This window comes from Oryzias latipes, chromosome 2 (genome assembly GCF_053564925.1).
Source record: "Oryzias latipes strain Hd-rR chromosome 2, Olatipes_Hd-rR_3.1".
Taxonomy (NCBI): domain Eukaryota; kingdom Metazoa; phylum Chordata; class Actinopteri; order Beloniformes; family Adrianichthyidae; genus Oryzias; species Oryzias latipes.
The window spans coordinates 47,939,259-47,956,674 of NC_136238.1; the positions used below are offsets into that span (position 1 = coordinate 47,939,259).

At 43.4% G+C, this 17,416-nt stretch overlaps 1 protein-coding gene across 8 annotated transcripts in view; it reads left to right on the forward strand.

The window, feature by feature from the left end:
- The window catches only part of LOC144988956 (NACHT, LRR and PYD domains-containing protein 12-like), a 254,086-nt gene continuing 236,670 nt past the window's right edge, over positions 1-17,416 (forward strand). For 2 of the 8 annotated variants that reach the window (XM_078940374.1, XM_078940365.1), the window contains exons 1-10: positions 1-638; positions 753-1,224; positions 1,307-1,441; positions 1,978-2,097; positions 2,620-2,733; positions 2,902-2,980; positions 3,132-3,330; positions 3,454-5,254; positions 5,350-5,523; positions 9,652-9,825. In XM_078940374.1, the coding sequence (XP_078796500.1) occupies positions 1,139-1,224; positions 1,307-1,441; positions 1,978-2,097; positions 2,620-2,733; positions 2,902-2,980; positions 3,132-3,330; positions 3,454-5,254; positions 5,350-5,523; positions 9,652-9,825 (2,882 nt within the window). In that variant the 5' untranslated portion in view covers positions 1-638; positions 753-1,138. The remainder of the gene's footprint in view (positions 639-752; positions 1,225-1,306; positions 1,442-1,977; positions 2,098-2,619; positions 2,734-2,901; positions 2,981-3,131; positions 3,331-3,453; positions 5,255-5,349; positions 5,524-9,651; positions 9,826-17,416) is intronic. The other 6 variants (XM_078940370.1, XM_078940392.1, XM_078940377.1 and 3 more) reach the window with 6 other exon arrangements.

The following is a 17,416-nucleotide window of genomic DNA, read 5'->3' on the forward strand; positions in this document are numbered from 1 at the left end:
AACTTTATGATCTGCTCCAGGATCAGACCATGTCGTTCAGGTCCAAAGTCCACAGGAATCTGCTTTCTGGCTGCATTCAGAACCGGTTTGAAACTGGAGCCGGTTGGACTTCAGGAACAAAAAGCGGTTCCAAAGATCCAGAGGAAGAAGTCAAAGAAAGAACAGCTGCATTTGTGTCAGAGGGGTGAGTTGATGGAACATCTGGGATGGAAAGAATGTGGATGTTTGCATTTCAAAGACTTTCAGAAGAAGTTCTTGAATGTTAGGATCAGCTGGGAGCCTCTTTGTTGGAATCTAAAGGATCCTGGCTGAGATCAGATCAGATTGATCCAACATTAGTTTGGAGTTCTGGATCAGGAAGTGATGAAATGATTTGGAGGAGTTGAAAGGAGGATCAATCATTGGGGCTTCAGCTTCTTCAATCCCATTTGATCTGGTTGTGATTTTTATTTCTTTACTTCTTTCTTCATCCTTCAACCAAACGAAGAAACAAAGTGAAGATCATGAGATCATCTGCAAACAGACAGTCTTTTGGGATCTGCAAACACTGACCTCTGCAGGGCGGAATAGGAAGTGCAGCTTGATGTCTGAATGGAGGAAATGTTTGATCTTCATCAGATGAAATGAGAGGCTCTCATGTGAGGAAGAACATCTGAACAGCTTTGATCATTTTCTGCTGCTTTTGCTCTGATGTTGCTTCAATTCTGCTTCAATACATTTATATTTCAACTCCTTTCATGGATTTTCTTCAGAGCGGCTCGACTGGATTCTGGACATGAAGGAAAACAGGTCAAAGGTCAAATGTCAGTGAGGAAACTCTGAGTTCATCCAGATGTTTAGTTTTAGTCCAGAAAAACATCAGAAAAGAGAAGTTGGTTCAGATCCACAGAGTCCTGCAGGAATCAGAGTCCTGATGCTGCTGCAGACAGAACTTCTCAGAACATTTGAATCATCATCTGAATGAAAGAAGAAAGACTTTTCTGCTGCAACAAACAAATATTTGATGAAGCTGTTGAGGATTGAAAATGAAGCTCCAACGCAGAAACTTGATCCTGATGATGATGATGAGGATGGTTTCCTCTGCAGGTGAAGGAGGAAGGTGTGTGTGAGCTGATGTGGATCCAGAGAATCCAGCAGCATGGATCAGTGGGAGGAGCCACAGGAGGGAGCCCCTCCCTCTAGAAGCAGAGATGGTAACCATGACAACCAGAGCAAAGCTCAGCGGTGAGATGAACATCTCCAACTGTCCATGATCTTCTCCATGTCAGAGCTCAGGACTCACACCAGCAACCTTCATTCTTCACAGGAACCAACCTGGACCTGGACCTGGACTTGGATCTGGATCTGGACCTGAACCTGGATCCAGCTGGGGGTCCTTCAGGAGTGACAGATCAAAGGATAAAAACCCTGACTTCAAAGTCATCCATCCAGCAGTGGACCAGTGAGTGTTTGTCAGAGTTTTTGGAGGCTGGATTCTAGTTCAGATGATCAACAGTTTTCAGATGAAGGACTTGAGGTCTGGTTCAGTTCTGGATCTCTCTGATCAGACTCACTTGGAGCATCATGTGTGTGATGAGATCTTTTCAGTTGAGTCTTCTGAGAGTCTCTGAGAGACATCAGAGATGTTGGAGAAGAAAACATGTTGACTGCTGACTCTGACTGACAGCAGCTCCAGTCTAATGAGAAGAATCACTGCAGACTCCTAGGATTCAGATTTTCATGCTTTCCAAACATCACATTGTTCTAGTTGGACTTTCTGCTCTCAGAATTTCTCCATTTCTACATGGAGAATTGGAATCAGCTTTTCTAGAAAAAAGTCTGGATTGACTGACAGAAAATGCTGAAAGCTGGAAACTGTTGATCCAAACATGTCATGTTATTCCAGACTAAACAGCTCAGTCTGTGTTCATGTCAAAGTCCATCAGCTGTTCATGAAGAAGCAGATCCTCCAACACTCTGATGCTTTGGTGTTTGCAGAGGTCAACAGGTCACACAGAGAGTCCAGTCTGCAGCCTCCAGCTGTGGATCCATGAAGAGTCACCGGTCCAAAGGTGAACCTCCAGGCTTCAGAACTGAACCAGGACCTTCAGACTCACAGTAAGAAGCAGTTTCTAGTGAACAAAGATCTGTTGATGAACCTTTTTTCACAGACAGTATTTAGATGGGATTTGATTGTTGGAGAGAAACCCAAACAGTAACTTTAGCTCCAAACAGCCTTTAAAAATGTCAGGCATGATGTCATCATCCTCTGATGGTTTGAAGTCCTTCAGGTCACTGAGTGAATAGAATTCATTCTAAATGAAACTGGTTCTCTGGGATTCTCTACATCATTCCAGATCTGAGGCTCCTTTATCAACCAAAGCTAAAAGTCTGAATGTTAATGAGGAATTTTCAAACAAACTCAAATATTTTCTTCTGGTCTAAATGAGAATCAATGATCCAGTTTTCTGTGACTCTGATTCATCTGTGAGTCAGAATGAATGTTGGAATCATTGCTGTTCTGAAAACAACAGCATTCATGATGCATTTGTGATCTGAGATGATCCAAATCCAAAAGAACTCATCAAACACCATCATGACAGAAACTCACTTCTAACCAAACAAATGTTTTTCTATCAGGATCCATCAGAGACTCAGAACTGGATCTGGATCTGAACCCAGCTGTGTTTCCTTCAGGAGTGACCGGTCAATGGGTCAAATTTTTGACTTTAACTCATCTTCTGCTGCAGAGAGGTGAGCTGTATGTAAATGTTCTTTCTCACAGACATTTCTATCTTCATATGTGCAGCAGTGAGTGTTGGAGCTTCTCCACAAACACAGAATAGATCTAGTAGATTCTCCTGAGTGTCTGCAGGACACCAGTGGGTCCAGTAGGATCTGATTGTTGCTGATTGTCCACAGACTGGACCAGCAGAGCTCAGAGACTCCCAGTGGTCCGTCTGTCCAGCAGCATCAAACACAGCTGGACTCCATCTTTCTGGTCTGTACATGAACAACAACTACTTTCCCATCATTCTGTCCACAGTCGTCTCCATGCTGCACTTTGGACACCAGTGGACTGTCAGTGTGTCCAACATGGAGCTGATGTTTGGCTCCATGACTTCACTCATTCATCTGGAATTCTGTTGCAGCTGCTGGAGGACAACATTGTCACTTTTGTCAAGAAGGAGCTGAAGAAGATCCAGAAGCTTCTGAGTCACAGGGAGGATGAGGAGGAGCTGGAGGCTGAAGATGAAGAGCAGAGGAGCAGCAGAGAGTCAGTGATGAAGATCACAGTGAACTTCCTGAGGAGAATGAAGCAGGAGGAGCTGGCTGATGGACTGCAGAGCAGTAAGAGGATTTCTCTGAAGGTTTCAGATTTACTGATGTCTGAACACATGGAACCACAGGGATTCAAACCCTCATCATTCAGGGCTGCAGAGAGTTGATTTACTGTTTGTTGTCTTCATTCAGGATCTGCTGCTGTTTGTCGACATGAAGTCCAATCTGGTCTGAAGAAGAAGTTCCAGTGTGTGTTTGAGGGGATGGCTAAAGCAGGAAGCCCAACCCTTCTGAATGAGATCTACACAGAGCTCTTCATCACAGAGGGAGGAAGAGGAGAGCTGAATGAAGAACATGAGGTCAGACAGATTGAAGCAGCATCCAGGAAAGCAGACAGAGCAGAAACAAGCATCAGACTAGAAGAGCTCTTCCAACTCCCAGCTGGAAGACCAGAACCAATCAGAACCGTGATGACTAAGGGAGTGGCTGGCATCGGGAAAACAGTCTTAACACAGAAGTTCACTCTGGACTGGGCTGAAGGCAAAGCCCACCAGAACCTCCACTTCACATTTCCATTCACTTTCAGAGAGCTGAATGTGCTGAAAGAGGAGAAGTTCAGCTTGGTGGAACTTGTTCATCGCTTCTTCCCTGAAACCAAACAAGCAGGAATCTGCAGCTTTGAAGACTTCCAGGTCCTCTTCATCTTTGATGGTCTGGATGAGAGTCGACTTCCTCTGGACTTCCACAAGACTCGGATCCTGAAGGACCCTAGAGAGTCCACCTCAGTGGCTGATCTGCTGACAAACCTCATCAGGGGGAACCTGCTTCCCTCTGCTCTCCTCTGGATAACCACACGACCTGCAGCAGCCAATCAGATCCCTGCTGAGTGTGTTGACATGGTGACAGAGGTCAGAGGGTTCAATGATCCACAGAAGGAGGAGTACTTCAGGAAGAGGTTCAGAGATGAAAAGCAGGCCAGCAGGATCATCTCCCACATCCAGAGATCCAGAAGCCTCCACATCATGTGCCACATCCCAGTCTTCTGCTGGATCACTGCTACAGTTCTGGAGGATCTGCTGAAGAGCAGAGGAAGAGGAGAGCTGCCCAAGAGCCTGACTGAGATGTACATCCACTTCCTGGTGGTTCAGGCCAAAGTCCAGAAGGTCAAGTATGATGGAGGAGCTGAGACAGATCCTCACTGGAGTCCAGAGAGCAGGAAGATGATGGAGTCTCTGGGAAAACTGGCTTTTGAGCAGCTGCAGAAAGGAAACCTGATCTTCTATGAATCCGACCTGACAGAGTGTGGCATCGATATCAGAGCAGCCTCAGTGTACTCAGGAGTGTTCACACAGGTCTTTAGAGAGGAGAGAGGCCTGTACCAGGACAAGGTCTTCTGCTTCATCCATCTGAGTGTTCAGGAGTTTCTGGCTGCTCTTCATGTCCACCTGACCTTCATCACCTCTGGACTCAACCTCATGGAGGAAGAACAGAAGAAAAAATCCTTCAAGATTCTTAAACTGAAAAAAATCAGACCGGTCCAGTTCTACCAGAGTGCTGTGAAGAAGGCCTTACAGAGTCCAAACGGACACCTGGACTTGTTCCTCCGCTTCCTCCTGGGTCTTTCACTGCAGACCAATCAGAGTCTCCTACGAGGTCTGCTGACTCAAACAGGAAGTAGCTCACAGACCAATCAGGAAACAGTCCAGTTCATCAAGGAGAAGATCAGTGAGGATGTGTCTGCAGAGAAAAGCATCAACCTGTTCCACTGTCTGAATGAACTGAATGATGGTTCTCTATTGGAGGAGATCCAACAGTACCTGAGGTCAGGACGTCTCTCCACAGATAAACTGTCTCCTGCTCAGTGGTCTGCTCTGGTCTTCATCTTACTGTCATCAGAAGAAGATCTGGAAGAGTTTGACCTGCAGAAATACTCTGGTTCAGAGGAGGCTCTTCTGAGGCTGCTGCCAGTGATCAAAGCCTCCAACAAAGCTCTGTAAGAACTCTCAGGAAAATAACCTTCAGTCAACAAATGAATCTGATGGAAACATGAAAGATTCAATAACTGCTGTCTGTCTTTGTTTTCTTCAGCCTGAATTGCTGTGATCTGTCAGAGAGAAGCTGTGCAGCTCTGTCCTCAGTTCTCAGCTCTCAGTCCTCCAGACTCAGAGATCTGGACCTGAGTTTCAACAACCTGCAGGATTCAGGAGTGAAGCTGCTGTCTGCTGGACTGGAGAGTCCAGACTGTAAACTGGAGACTCTCAGGTCAGGTTTCATTAAATGTTGATTTTCTACAAGAAGTTCTGTCTGGTTTTCTCTGTTTTCAGCAGAAAGTGTCAGATAGACATCAGTGCAGAGGAAACAGCAGAGGACTGTTGGATAGAAGTAAAAAGAAAACAACATTCTGCTTGAGTTAAAAGTCCTGCTTTTTCCTTATCTAATGGTTACAAATGTTGTTTTTATGCACCAGACTTAACAGGAGAACCTAAGTCCATCTAGGTTTTCACATCTGGGAGAAGTTCATGTTCTGTGTTCTTTGAAAGAAAACATGAATAAATTCCAGAACTGCAGATTTCAATGCACAAACAGTTGCAGCAGATTTCTGACCCACAGAGCAGCAGCTCCTTATGAAGAGATATGAGGAGGTCAAACTGCAGCAGACTGAAAGGTCTTTCCCACAGACCTGGTTCTGGTGATTATTCAGAACCGAGCTTGGATCAGAACCAGATCTTTCATGTCACATAGTCTTTAGGTTAGCTTCTGGTTCTCAGTCCTGGTGCTTAAACAGACACTAAACCTCTGCTGTTTTAGAGTGACGAACCTCTGCATGTAGTTTATGTTCAAGGCTGGGGGCGGAGCTACCTGGCAAAGAATAGATCAGCTGACCAAGAAACTTAATGTGGCAGCACTAGTATATTGAAAGATTAATAGAAAATCTACAGGGAGCCTTGGCTCCTGCCCAAACATGATGAAAAAGGGGGACTCCCCTGTTGACTGATGCAGGGTTGTATTATAATAATACCATACCTGAGGCAAACACACATGCCAATCCCTCTTCCTAGACACAGGCAGAGTACGCAGCAAGTTGTGCAGAGTCCCGTTAAAGCGTTCCACCTGGGCATTCCCCACCGGATGATACGGGGTTGTGGGACTTTAGTATTCCGTACTACAGAGCTAAAAACATTAAGGTTTCCACATAAAATCACTTTAAAAACACACCAGCCTCTGTCTGTAATGTTTAAAAGATCCTGCCGACAACGCCAGAATGTGGCAGCACCAAAAAACGGGTCAACAACGCCTCCTGGGGGCTGCTGAGCCCCAGGAAAAGATAAAAAACAAAGCAAACACCCTTTTGTGAATCACTGCACATGTGATGGAAACCACAGAGCACACTGGGACCCCCCACCACATACAACAGTCCACCACCTCGGCCTCCCCCCTCCTGAAAAAAGAATTAAATTGATCAATAAAAGCCACACAATTAAAAATAAAGATAAAAAGGTGATTAGTGTTCAGGGGCGCTGGTAAGCCGCCCAACCACTGCTTATCAGCTGGGGGGAGCCGACCACAGTCCGGTGAGATGCCACAGCAACGAGGGGTCTCCGTGAGCTAAGCGTATCGCTCCAGCCAGTTCCGTCGTGGCGGGGGTGGGACCTGTACAGAAATCAGGGTTAAAAACAATAAAGGCAAAGCAGCAGCTTTAATCCCCTGTTTGGGGGAGATGAGAAGGGCGTGCAGCCAAAACATGTTCCTGAAGAAAAAGGAAATAAATAGTTTGCAGGAGCCTTAACTGTACGCGCAGGAGGAAGGCCAGCTCAACATATCGGTCACTGAGAGGAGGGCGGATCTAGGTGAACAAAGTCACGTCACGCTTGCAGACTACTGCCGCCACGCCGCAGATGCGCCAAAGCCTGGCCGATTGCTCGTGTACAGGGAGCTGTGAACGAGTCTGCTCGTAAGCTCCCAATCCCTGTTCAGTTCAGAGAACTCCAAACTTGGCTTACCTGCCTGCCAACCCCCGTTCCACTTCCTGGTGTCTTGATGTACGGCAACCTTGATGTGACGACAGTCTGAATCTGTGAGCACAGACAGCTGAGCTGTGTTAGCTAACCCCCCCATGGTCCGCGGTCATAGAAGGGTCGTGGTTTTTTTGTTGGGTCTGACGGTTTTCAGGTGACTCTGGGCTGGAAAACTGGGACACTATCTAGGAATTCTGCACAGAGAATGAGAGTCTGGAGTATTTCAACGGGAACTTCAAGATGTGGACGACCGGCGCTCAAAGAAAGCTCCTCTGTGGTTCACAGGAACTACAAACTACAAACTACAAAAACAGAGTCGTCCATGTTTGCATCTTCTGCAGCAGAGAGATTGTTTGTCTCTATTTGATCCTCTAATGTCAGCAGAAATATGTCATCTCTCTGACTGAAACACCACAGAGCTGGTATCCAGGAACACGAGTGGATCTCCAGGAATCAGCCAATGAGCGATTAGATCCCGCCCACTTTCACTGATTGACAGACAGACTCATTCTGCTGGAAAAGCTCTTCATGAAATAAATAAGTCATTATGGAAAAACAGCAACATGAACTAAAAACAAAGATACTTTGGAAAATATTTAGAAATCTGAGTTTCTGAAAAAAACCGTAGAGTTATAATAATATTCAACGTGATTAAAATGAATATTTTAAAATGCTGTTTTAAAATAATGAACAGGTTTTTAAAGCGAAATGAAATATATTTTATAACATAATGGCTAATTTAAAATCTGTGTGCAGGTTTTTCACAATTTCATGATCTTTTGATATATTTATGAGATTTATTGGTTGATTGTGTGATTGCACACGGTCATATTATTTATTTAATTATGAACAGTACAGGCCTCCATAGAAAACATGCTTTGCCTTTATTAGTTTAGTTTTATTTTATAATATTTATATGTCTATTAGTATTTTTTGTTTATTTCCCTGGCAAATGTAAACATGTTGTCTTTTGCACAGAGTGTTAATGTTTGGTATTTTGTATCTTCAATATTTGTTAGTAAAGTTTATTTAAAGACAGGAAGTTGGAGACAGAGCACATGGTGATTTTTCCCTCCAGAGAGACAGACGGCTTCCAATGTGTTTGTAGAGACATTTGGACACATTTGGATCAGAACATGAGCTGGGATTGGTGAGTGGAGGAACTGTTTTCTGGATGGGAGTGGGAGTGGAGGCTGTGGTGTAACGTCCATCACGCTGGTCACATGGAAGCGGAGTCGTAGTCTTTCTGTTCTCTCTGGATCTGACTGGATTATTGCAACAAACTCCATGTTTTCCTAGAGCAACAACAGGGCTGCAAGGCTTTTTCTTGGCTTTAAGGTGCCGGTACCGGGACTAAACTGGACTGTGTGTGTGAGAAAAGCTCTGAAACGGTTTCATGTTCTACGGTTTGGACTTCTGTGCTTTACTTTGTTAGAAACTAAAGGTGGTAATATGTGGGAAACTTTGATGGAGACATTGATTTGTCATTTGGATGGAAACCAGAGTTTTCTTTAGTTTAGATGGAGACAAAAAGGAGACATTTATGTTTCAGGATCACTGATGTCATTTATCTGATACATTTACACTTAATTGGAGGGTTTTATAGTTTAGGTTGGGGAATTATTCACATTTTTGTTTGAAAAAATAAGTATTTAAATGTATTTTTAAATAAACCATCCAGGTTTTTATCTTCTGAACTCAGTGAATTCATAAATGATCATCACTAAACACTCATATCTGTTAGATTTTCACTTTGTGAAATCAATGACGTCATATTCACCGTTTAAATAAAAAGTAGTGATCATGATGTTAGAATTACTTCTAGAATCCAGGACACTAGATATTCCTGCACTAAAGCAGATTGAATTCTTTTTATCATATTATAAGGAGTTTATGTTCATAATGACAAACTCAGTTTTATTGTTTTATGGACTTTATTTGATTGACAGCTGGTCAGTTTGTGCTGTTTGTGCAGTGATGAGGGCATCTTTAGTTGTTTACAGACTGACTTGGAATAAATGTGGATCATCTGCCAAGTGGAGTCACATCTCTGTCTCCTCCTCCCTGTGTCCTGACCGACCCCCCCCCCCCCCCCCCCCATACCACCCTCTGGTTTCCAGTTAAACTCCTCCCCTGAATCAGAAACAAAGTCCTCCATCCTCACAGTCCTCCATCCTCACAGTCCTCCATCCTCACAGTCCTCCCTAACAAGAAGTTAGGAATTTGGACACAAAGATTTAAATCTATTGAATTGTAAATATTTAGTAATGAACGATTCATGATGATCAATGACAGGGTGGGTCCCACCTGGACCGAGTTCCTGGACCTCCAGCTGCATCACTGCTCCTGAACACACTTTTCTGTCTGATTGCAGGTTGGAGGACTGCAGTTTGTCAGAGATCAGCTGTGAAGTTCTGGTCTCAGCTCTGAAGAAAAACCCGTCTAATCTGACAGAACTGGACCTGAGCAACAACAACGTGCAGGATTCAGGAGTTCTTCATCTGTGTGGTTTTCTGGAGAGTCCAGACTGCAGACTGCAGACTCTGAGGTCAGTAAAGAAGCTGAACTCCCTGAAGGATGAGAAGAACAGATCAGGTGAAGAACTTTCTGATGTTTCACTGGAAGATTTTCTGTCTGCAGCCGTGAAGAAAATAGTTTGAAAAGATCTTTAACTATTGAATCTAGAACAGATACTTCCTTTGAATGTCACTAGAACAATAAAAACACACAAAGTGTTCTTTGGTCAGAGCATCATTCAGTCACTGAAACCAGAAATGACTGCAGATTCATTTCAAATCAAATCAAATCAAACTTTATTTATAAAATAGCGCTTATCATGCATTTTGTGCAGCTCGAAGCGCTTTAACATTAAAAACAAAAAACACACAATATTACAGTAAAAACCCAACCCACCCCTCACCCTTTCCCCTCCCCTCCATTAAAACACATGACCCACGACAATGAATATTGACTATGCAAGTTAGAATAAATAAATAAATAAGCAAGCAAACAAACAAGGCTTGGCTCTGCTGTGAGGAAACGGTATTTGGGAATCTCCTCATACCAGGAGCCAGCCTGGCCACGGGAGCATCACGGCCACAGCGCCAACCCAGACCGGGTCAACACCGGGGTCCACTTCACAGCCGTGAGGCTGAAAATTAAACCCCAGCCACCCCAGCAAGGGCAAGAACTGCAGCAACAGCCACCGGGCAAGCCGGCAAACCCTGGCAGAAAAGATCCCCACAAGAAACACTGGGGCTAAAATCACAATAAGATACTAAAATTATAAGATTTATTTAAAATAAATAAATAAAACTGAGAATAAGATGCATAAAATGAAATTGAATACATAAAATAGCCTATACTAAAATTAATAGAATAAATTAGCAGTTAAAATCAACTAAAAGCTAAATTAAAAAGGTGGGTCTTGAGCCTCTTCTTAAAAACCTCTACAGTCTCTGCGGCCCTGAGGCTCTCCGGCAGGCTGTTCCACAGGCGAGGACCATAATGGCAGAACGAAGCCTCACCATAAGTTTTGGTCCTCACCTTGGGAACAACTGAGAGACCAGCACTGGAAGACCTCAGGGTCCACGAGGGCTCATATTTTAAAAGAATATCATTTAATTAAGAAAGCCCAAGACCATAAAATAACTTAACTAAAATAACTTTTTGGGTAAACCAGAGAGCAGGGCATTACAGTAATCTAAACGACTAAAAATAAAAGCATGCATTAGTACATCTGTGCTGGCAAGAGAGAGGAACGGGCGGACTCTGGCAATGTTTTTGAGATGATAAAATCCTGTCTTAACGACATTTTTAATGTGTGGGATAAAATTTAGCTCAGAGTCAAAAAATACGCCCAGGTTTCTCACAAATGGAGAAGGTTTAAAATTATGAAGATGTGGTAAAATCATCTCTCTCTTGTCTTCAGAACCGATGATTAAAACTTCAGTTTTGTCCTGGTTGAGCTGTAAGAAATTTTCTGCCATCCACAACTTTATATCTAAAATACAGTTTAAAAGAGTGTTAATAGGTTCAAGGTCATTAGGAGACACGGCGATGTAAAGCTGTGTATCATCAGCATAGCTGTGAAAGTCAACGCCATGTCTCCTGATGACCTCACCAAGAGGCAACATATATAAATTAAACAGTATTGGCCCTAAAATCGACCCCTGGGGAACCCCACAACTTATTTCGTGGATTCTTGAAGAGCACGTATCCATACTTACATAAAAGTGTCGATCTGTCAGGTAAGAGTAAAACCACTTAAGAACATTCCCAGAGAGGCCCACTAGACTCCTAAGTCTGTCTAATAAAATCTGTGTTTTTCAACCTTTTTTGAGCCACGGCACACTTTAACCCTGACAAAAATCCCGCGGCACACCAGCATCCAAAAAAAAAAAAAAAGCAGAAATTCATGGTCTATATTGATCGACAGCCCCCCCCCCCCCCCCCCCCCCCCGCCCGGAATCTCACGTGCATTTTTGTGATAATTGTGGCCGGAAAAGCAGGAGGTTACGGCTGTTTTTTCTAAGAGATAAAATGAAAGTTAAATTAGAAAATTAAGAAACTGTTTGTTTGTTGTGCTTTCAAGACGTTTCACAATTCTGCAACTTGTCCACTGGGACACTGGCCCTTTAAGCCAATGCATCACGGGAGATGTAGTGTGAAAACTGCCGAAAAATTGCAGAAAGACTCGCGTCTCTGAGCTTCATTGTTTTGTTCACGTGTTCCACGGTCTGACACCGGACTCTGTGGAAAGCTATACCGCTAAAGACGAGCTTTAGCTGGTACTTTTGTTAGAACTGAGCGACTTTATCAGCAGAATTAAGAACAAGGAAGTGAAGACTTTAAGCACTTCTGATTGGTCAGACTGATGACATGTGATTAAGCCTCCAAGAATGATTGGCAGAGACAGTTAAAGGGGCGGGACTTTTCCGTAAACTGAAAAAAAAAAAGCAGAAACTCATAGTCTGTTTTGATCTACAGCCCCCCCCGGCAATCTGACGTGCATTTTTGTGATAATTGTGGCAGAAAAAGCAGGAAGTTGCAGATGTTTTTCTAAAAGATGTAATAAAAGTTAAGTTACATACAAACTGTATGTTCGTTGTGTTTTCAAGACGCTGTCCCTTTAAGCCAATGCATCATGGGAGATGTAGTGTGAAAACTGCGAGAAAACGGCAGAAAGACTCGCGTCTCTGAGCTTCATGGTTTTGTTCACTTGTTCCACGGTCTGATACCGGATTCTGTGGAAAGCTCCACCGCTAAAGACGAGCTTTAGCTGGTGTTTTTGTCGGAACTGACTGAGTTATGAGCTAAATTGGAACAAGGAAGTGGAGACTTTAAGCACTTCTGATTGGTCAGACTGATGACATGTGATTAAGCCTTCAAGAATGATTGGTGGAGTCGTGGAGACAGTAAAAGCTGCGGGACTTTTCCTTACACATTTATAGCTGCAGCTATTTCGCGGTACAGTCATTCTTATCAAAATGTCTTTAATAGAATTAAATAAACACAAAGAAAAAGTAATTTTAAGATCTTTTATATTCCTAACTACTCAGTGTTTTATCAGGGCCTGTTTGGATGAACAAAGAGCTGATTTCCTGGAGATGGTTAATGTTTTTAGATCAGTTAATGAGGGCAATTTCCCACGGCACACTTGACCATCTCCCACGGCACACTAGTGTGCCGCGGCACACTAGTGTGCCGTGGCACACTGGTTGAAAAACACTGATCTACCGTATCAAAAGCGGCACTAAGATCCAGTAGCACCAGAACAGAAAGTTTCTGTGAGTCGTAGTTTAATCTTAGATCATTAACGATCTTTAAAAGAGCCGTCTCTGTACTATGGCTTTTCCTAAAACCAGATTAATATTTTTCTAAAATATTTGGGCATTTAAAAACTCATGAAGTTGAGTAGCGACACTTTTTTCTATTATTTTACTTAAAAATGGTAAGTTGGATACGGGTCTATAGTTATCCAGATTTTTTGGATCTAATTGACTCTTCTTCAGAAGGGGCCTCACCACCGCCGTCTTACAGGCAGAAGGGAAGACCCCCGTCTGAAGAGAGCAATTTACTATATTTAAAAGCTCTGACTCAAAGAATCCATAAAATGTTTTAAAAAGTGAAGGGCGCATGGTGGCGCAGTGGTTAGCGCTCTGGCCTCACAGCAAGAAGTCTCCCAGGTTCAAGTCCCGGCTGGGGGACATGAAAAACACAACATCAATGGGGGGCCTTTCTGTGTGGAGTTTGCATGTTCTCCCCGTGCATGCGTGGTTTCTGTCCGGGGTCTCCGGCTTCCTCCCACCGTCCAAAAACATGCTTCATAGGTTGAATGGTAACTCTAAATTGTCCATAGGTGTGAGTGTGAGAGTGAATGGATGTGTGATTGAAGATATTCTACCCTGCGACAGACTGGCGACCAGTCCAGGGCATCCCTTGCCTACGCCCAAGTGGCCGGGATAGGCTCCAGCAGCCCCGTGACCCCGAAAGGGAATAAACGGTCAAGAAGATGAATGTGGGAATGGGATCTAAAAGGCAGGTTGTAGTGTTTACTTGGGATACAACTCGACCAAGCATCTCCGCATCAACCAGGACAAAACTCCCCAGTGTTTCTTCTGGTAAAAACAATGCTGGAGGTCTGTTAAGATCCGTGTACTGCATGGATGAAATGTTTGATCTTATAGCATTGATTTTACCCATGAAGTGGTCTGGAAAGTCCTCACATGCAGCATTAGATGATGGCATGGAGGACTTGTTGAAGTCTTTGTTTATTAAAATATCAATTGTTTTAAAAAGAAATTTGGGGTTGTTTTTATTTTCTGAAATGATTTTTGAAAAATAAGAGGTTCTGGCCCGTTTAACTGAGTTATTGTAGATTTTGAGTTGTTCTTTTAAAATGTCTTTGTGAATTATTAAATTCGTCTTCCTGTATCTCCTCTCTGCTCTCCTGCAGTTCTGCTTCAGACCCTTAATGTCGTCAGTCTTCCACGGTATTTTAGGGGAGGCTCCTAATGTTTTTGTTTTGAGTGGAGCCACTGCATCTATGGAAGACTGTAGTCTGTTATTAAAATGATCAACAATAAAATCACAGGGTGCAGGTAAAATCTGAGCAGGAGTTTGCTTAAAAACATCAATAAAACTTGCAGCCACTTCAGGAGTTAAATACCGTTTCCTCACAGTTCTCACTGAGGCTTCCTGCTGGATTTCACTGGTGACACTAAAAAACACACAATAATGGTCTGATATGGCCATGTCAACAACAATTCAATTCAATTTTATTTGTATAGCCCAAAATCACAACAACAGTCGTCTCGATGGGCTTCGAAGTAAAACATGAACTCAAAAGGATCATGAATACAAAGAGTTCAATAGAAAAATACTAAAATGAACTAACAAACTGACTAAGCTATACTGGCATCCCTGCCCTTAGACCCCCCTTCGCGGTAAGGAAAAACTCCCAAAAAAACCGGATTCCGGAAAAAACGAAGAAACCTCAGGGGTGCCCACATGAAGGAGGGATCCTCCCCCAGGACGGACAGGCGATTTACCAGAACTCTTAGAGAAGAATTAACTTATCTAAATCTACAACTACATATATAAAAGTCCAGCAGACGAGCTTCATCCAGCCGTGGTTGTGGGGACAGTCAAAGGCGCGAGTCGAGCCGGAGACAGGAACCACAGCCAGGTGTAGGAGCAGGAGCAGAGACGAGGTACTCGGTCAGGAACTGGAGCACGGATGAGCCAACTGGAGTCTGGAAGCACTCCCACTCCCCAGGAGGGGAGAGGAAAAGAGGGACAATACATGAATCGCACTGCACCAAACAGAGGCATGGAGAACTAAATGATAAATTATGATCAGGAATGGAGGAGAGGAAGGGTAGAAGATGAGAAAAGAGGACAGAACCCCAGTGCACCATAGTTACCCCAGCTTCAACTTCTAGCAGCCTTTTAAAAGAAATAGTTAAGTTTAATTTAGACAACTTAACATTAAGTTAAATAATCTCTGAATACTAACTAGTCTGACAATAAGCCTGTCCAAAGAGGAATGTTTTCAGTCTAACTTTAAATGTAGAAACTGAGTCGGCCTCTCTTACATGAGCTGGGAGTTTATTCCATAAGACAGGGGCTTGGTGGCTAAACGCTCTACCTCCAACCGTACTTTTACTAATTCTAGGAACCACAAGCAGTCCTGCATTTAGTGAGTGAAGTGTTCTCATTGGATGGTAAGGGACTATGAGGTCCTTAATATAGGACGGGGCCATTCCATGTAAGGCCTTATAGGTTAACAGGAGGATCTTGAACTTAATTCTAGAATCAACTGGGAGCCAATGGAGCGAAACTAACACAGGAGTGATGTGATCTCTTCTGCTGGTTCCAGCTAACAATCTAGCTGCTGCGTTCTGAACAAGCTGGAGACTTCTTAAGGAACTCTTAGGACACGCTGCTAACAAGGAGTTACAGTAATCCAGCCTCGACGTAACAAATGCATGGATGAGTTTTTCAGCATCACTCTTAGAAAGTATATTTCTGATCTTAGCAATATTCCGCAGGTGAAAAAAGGCAGTTCTACACGCCAGAGACATGTGAGCCTTAAATGATAAATCCTGGTCAAATAAAACCCCAAGGTTTCTAACTGTGGAATTGGGGGTTATACTTATGCCATCCAGGGAGAGTATCTGAGCAGACAGAGCATCTCTGAGGTTTTTAGGACCAAGTATAATGACCTCAGTTTTTTCTGGGTTCAAGAGGAGGTCATTAATTGTCATCCAACATCAGAGGACACCCCCGTGGACAGACCGTAGGTAATGACCAGGTCCAGGGTGTGTCCTCTGTTGTGAGTTGGCTGTGTGACATGCTGCTGAAAATCCATGCTGTTTAGAAGATTTAAAAACTCACAGGCATAGATATCATCATAATTGTCAACATGCAAATTAAAATCACCAGTAATTAAAATCCTATATGAAGAGATGATAAAAATTCAGAAAACTCTTGGATAAAACAGGAAGGAGGGGTTGGTGGTCTGTATACTGTGACAGTTAAAACAGGAGGGTCTCCAAAAAGAAAAGCATGATGCTCAAATGAACAATATTTACTAAATAAAACATTTTCCGATGATATTGTTTTGTGAGCAATCGATGCTGTACCTCCACCTTTCTTTCCTCCCCTGATTGAAAATAAAAAGTTAAAATTAGGTGGAGAAGCCTCAGTGAGAATAGCTAGAGCATCAGAGCCAAGCCAGGTTTCAGTTAAAAACAGACAGGTTAAATCATTTATCATTGACGACAAAAGACTTATTTAAAAGTGATCTGACATTTAAAAGAGCCATCTTCATGGTTGTGGGTACAATCTGATGTGTGCATGTCATGGGTTTTGTGACTGATGAGTGAATTGGCCGGAGACATCTAACATGCGAGGCACGTGGATATGAATGCAAATGATTTGAATGTCTATTGGTGATGCGGACTGGTATGTGATGCTGTATGGCAGAGAATGATGAGTCAGGGGTGTGGGTGTCCTGGTTCAACCGTCAGCTGGGAATGGTTTTGAAAGAACGGAGGGTGAAATCAATGTTCATGCTGAGAAGACGGGAACCACTATTGTTGGGGTGTAAACCGTCTGATTTGAAGAGGTATGGTCTATTGTAGAAAGTTGTGAAATTATCAACGTATGGAATGCTTATGGAATGACAGTATGTTTTTAACCAGATGTGAAGCTGACGGACGCGTGAGAACATGGTGTCTCCATAACGGGGTGCAGGCAGTGGTCCAGATACGATACAGTGTATTGGGGGGTTAGCGCTGCCTTCAGCCCCAAAGGCTCATGGGAAGTGGGGAGTTTAGGGTGAAACCTTGAGTCAGAGGGCTGGAAGCTGAAGTGACACTCCATGCTGTTTGGGCTGTATGTGTGCTGGAGTAAACAGGCTTGTTGCTTAAAAGCTAATATTGCCTCTCTCTACGTTTCTTCCAACCTGAGACTGTCCGGGGTCGTGCGGTGTATGGGGCACGGACCACTCTCCATTAAAACCTCTTCATGAGCAGTTGGCTTTCGCTACCCCACTAAAGTGATGGTCCGGCCGGATCGTTACAGTATGTTTAACTGTTGGATGGTGTGAATCAGATGGATGAAGTCCATTT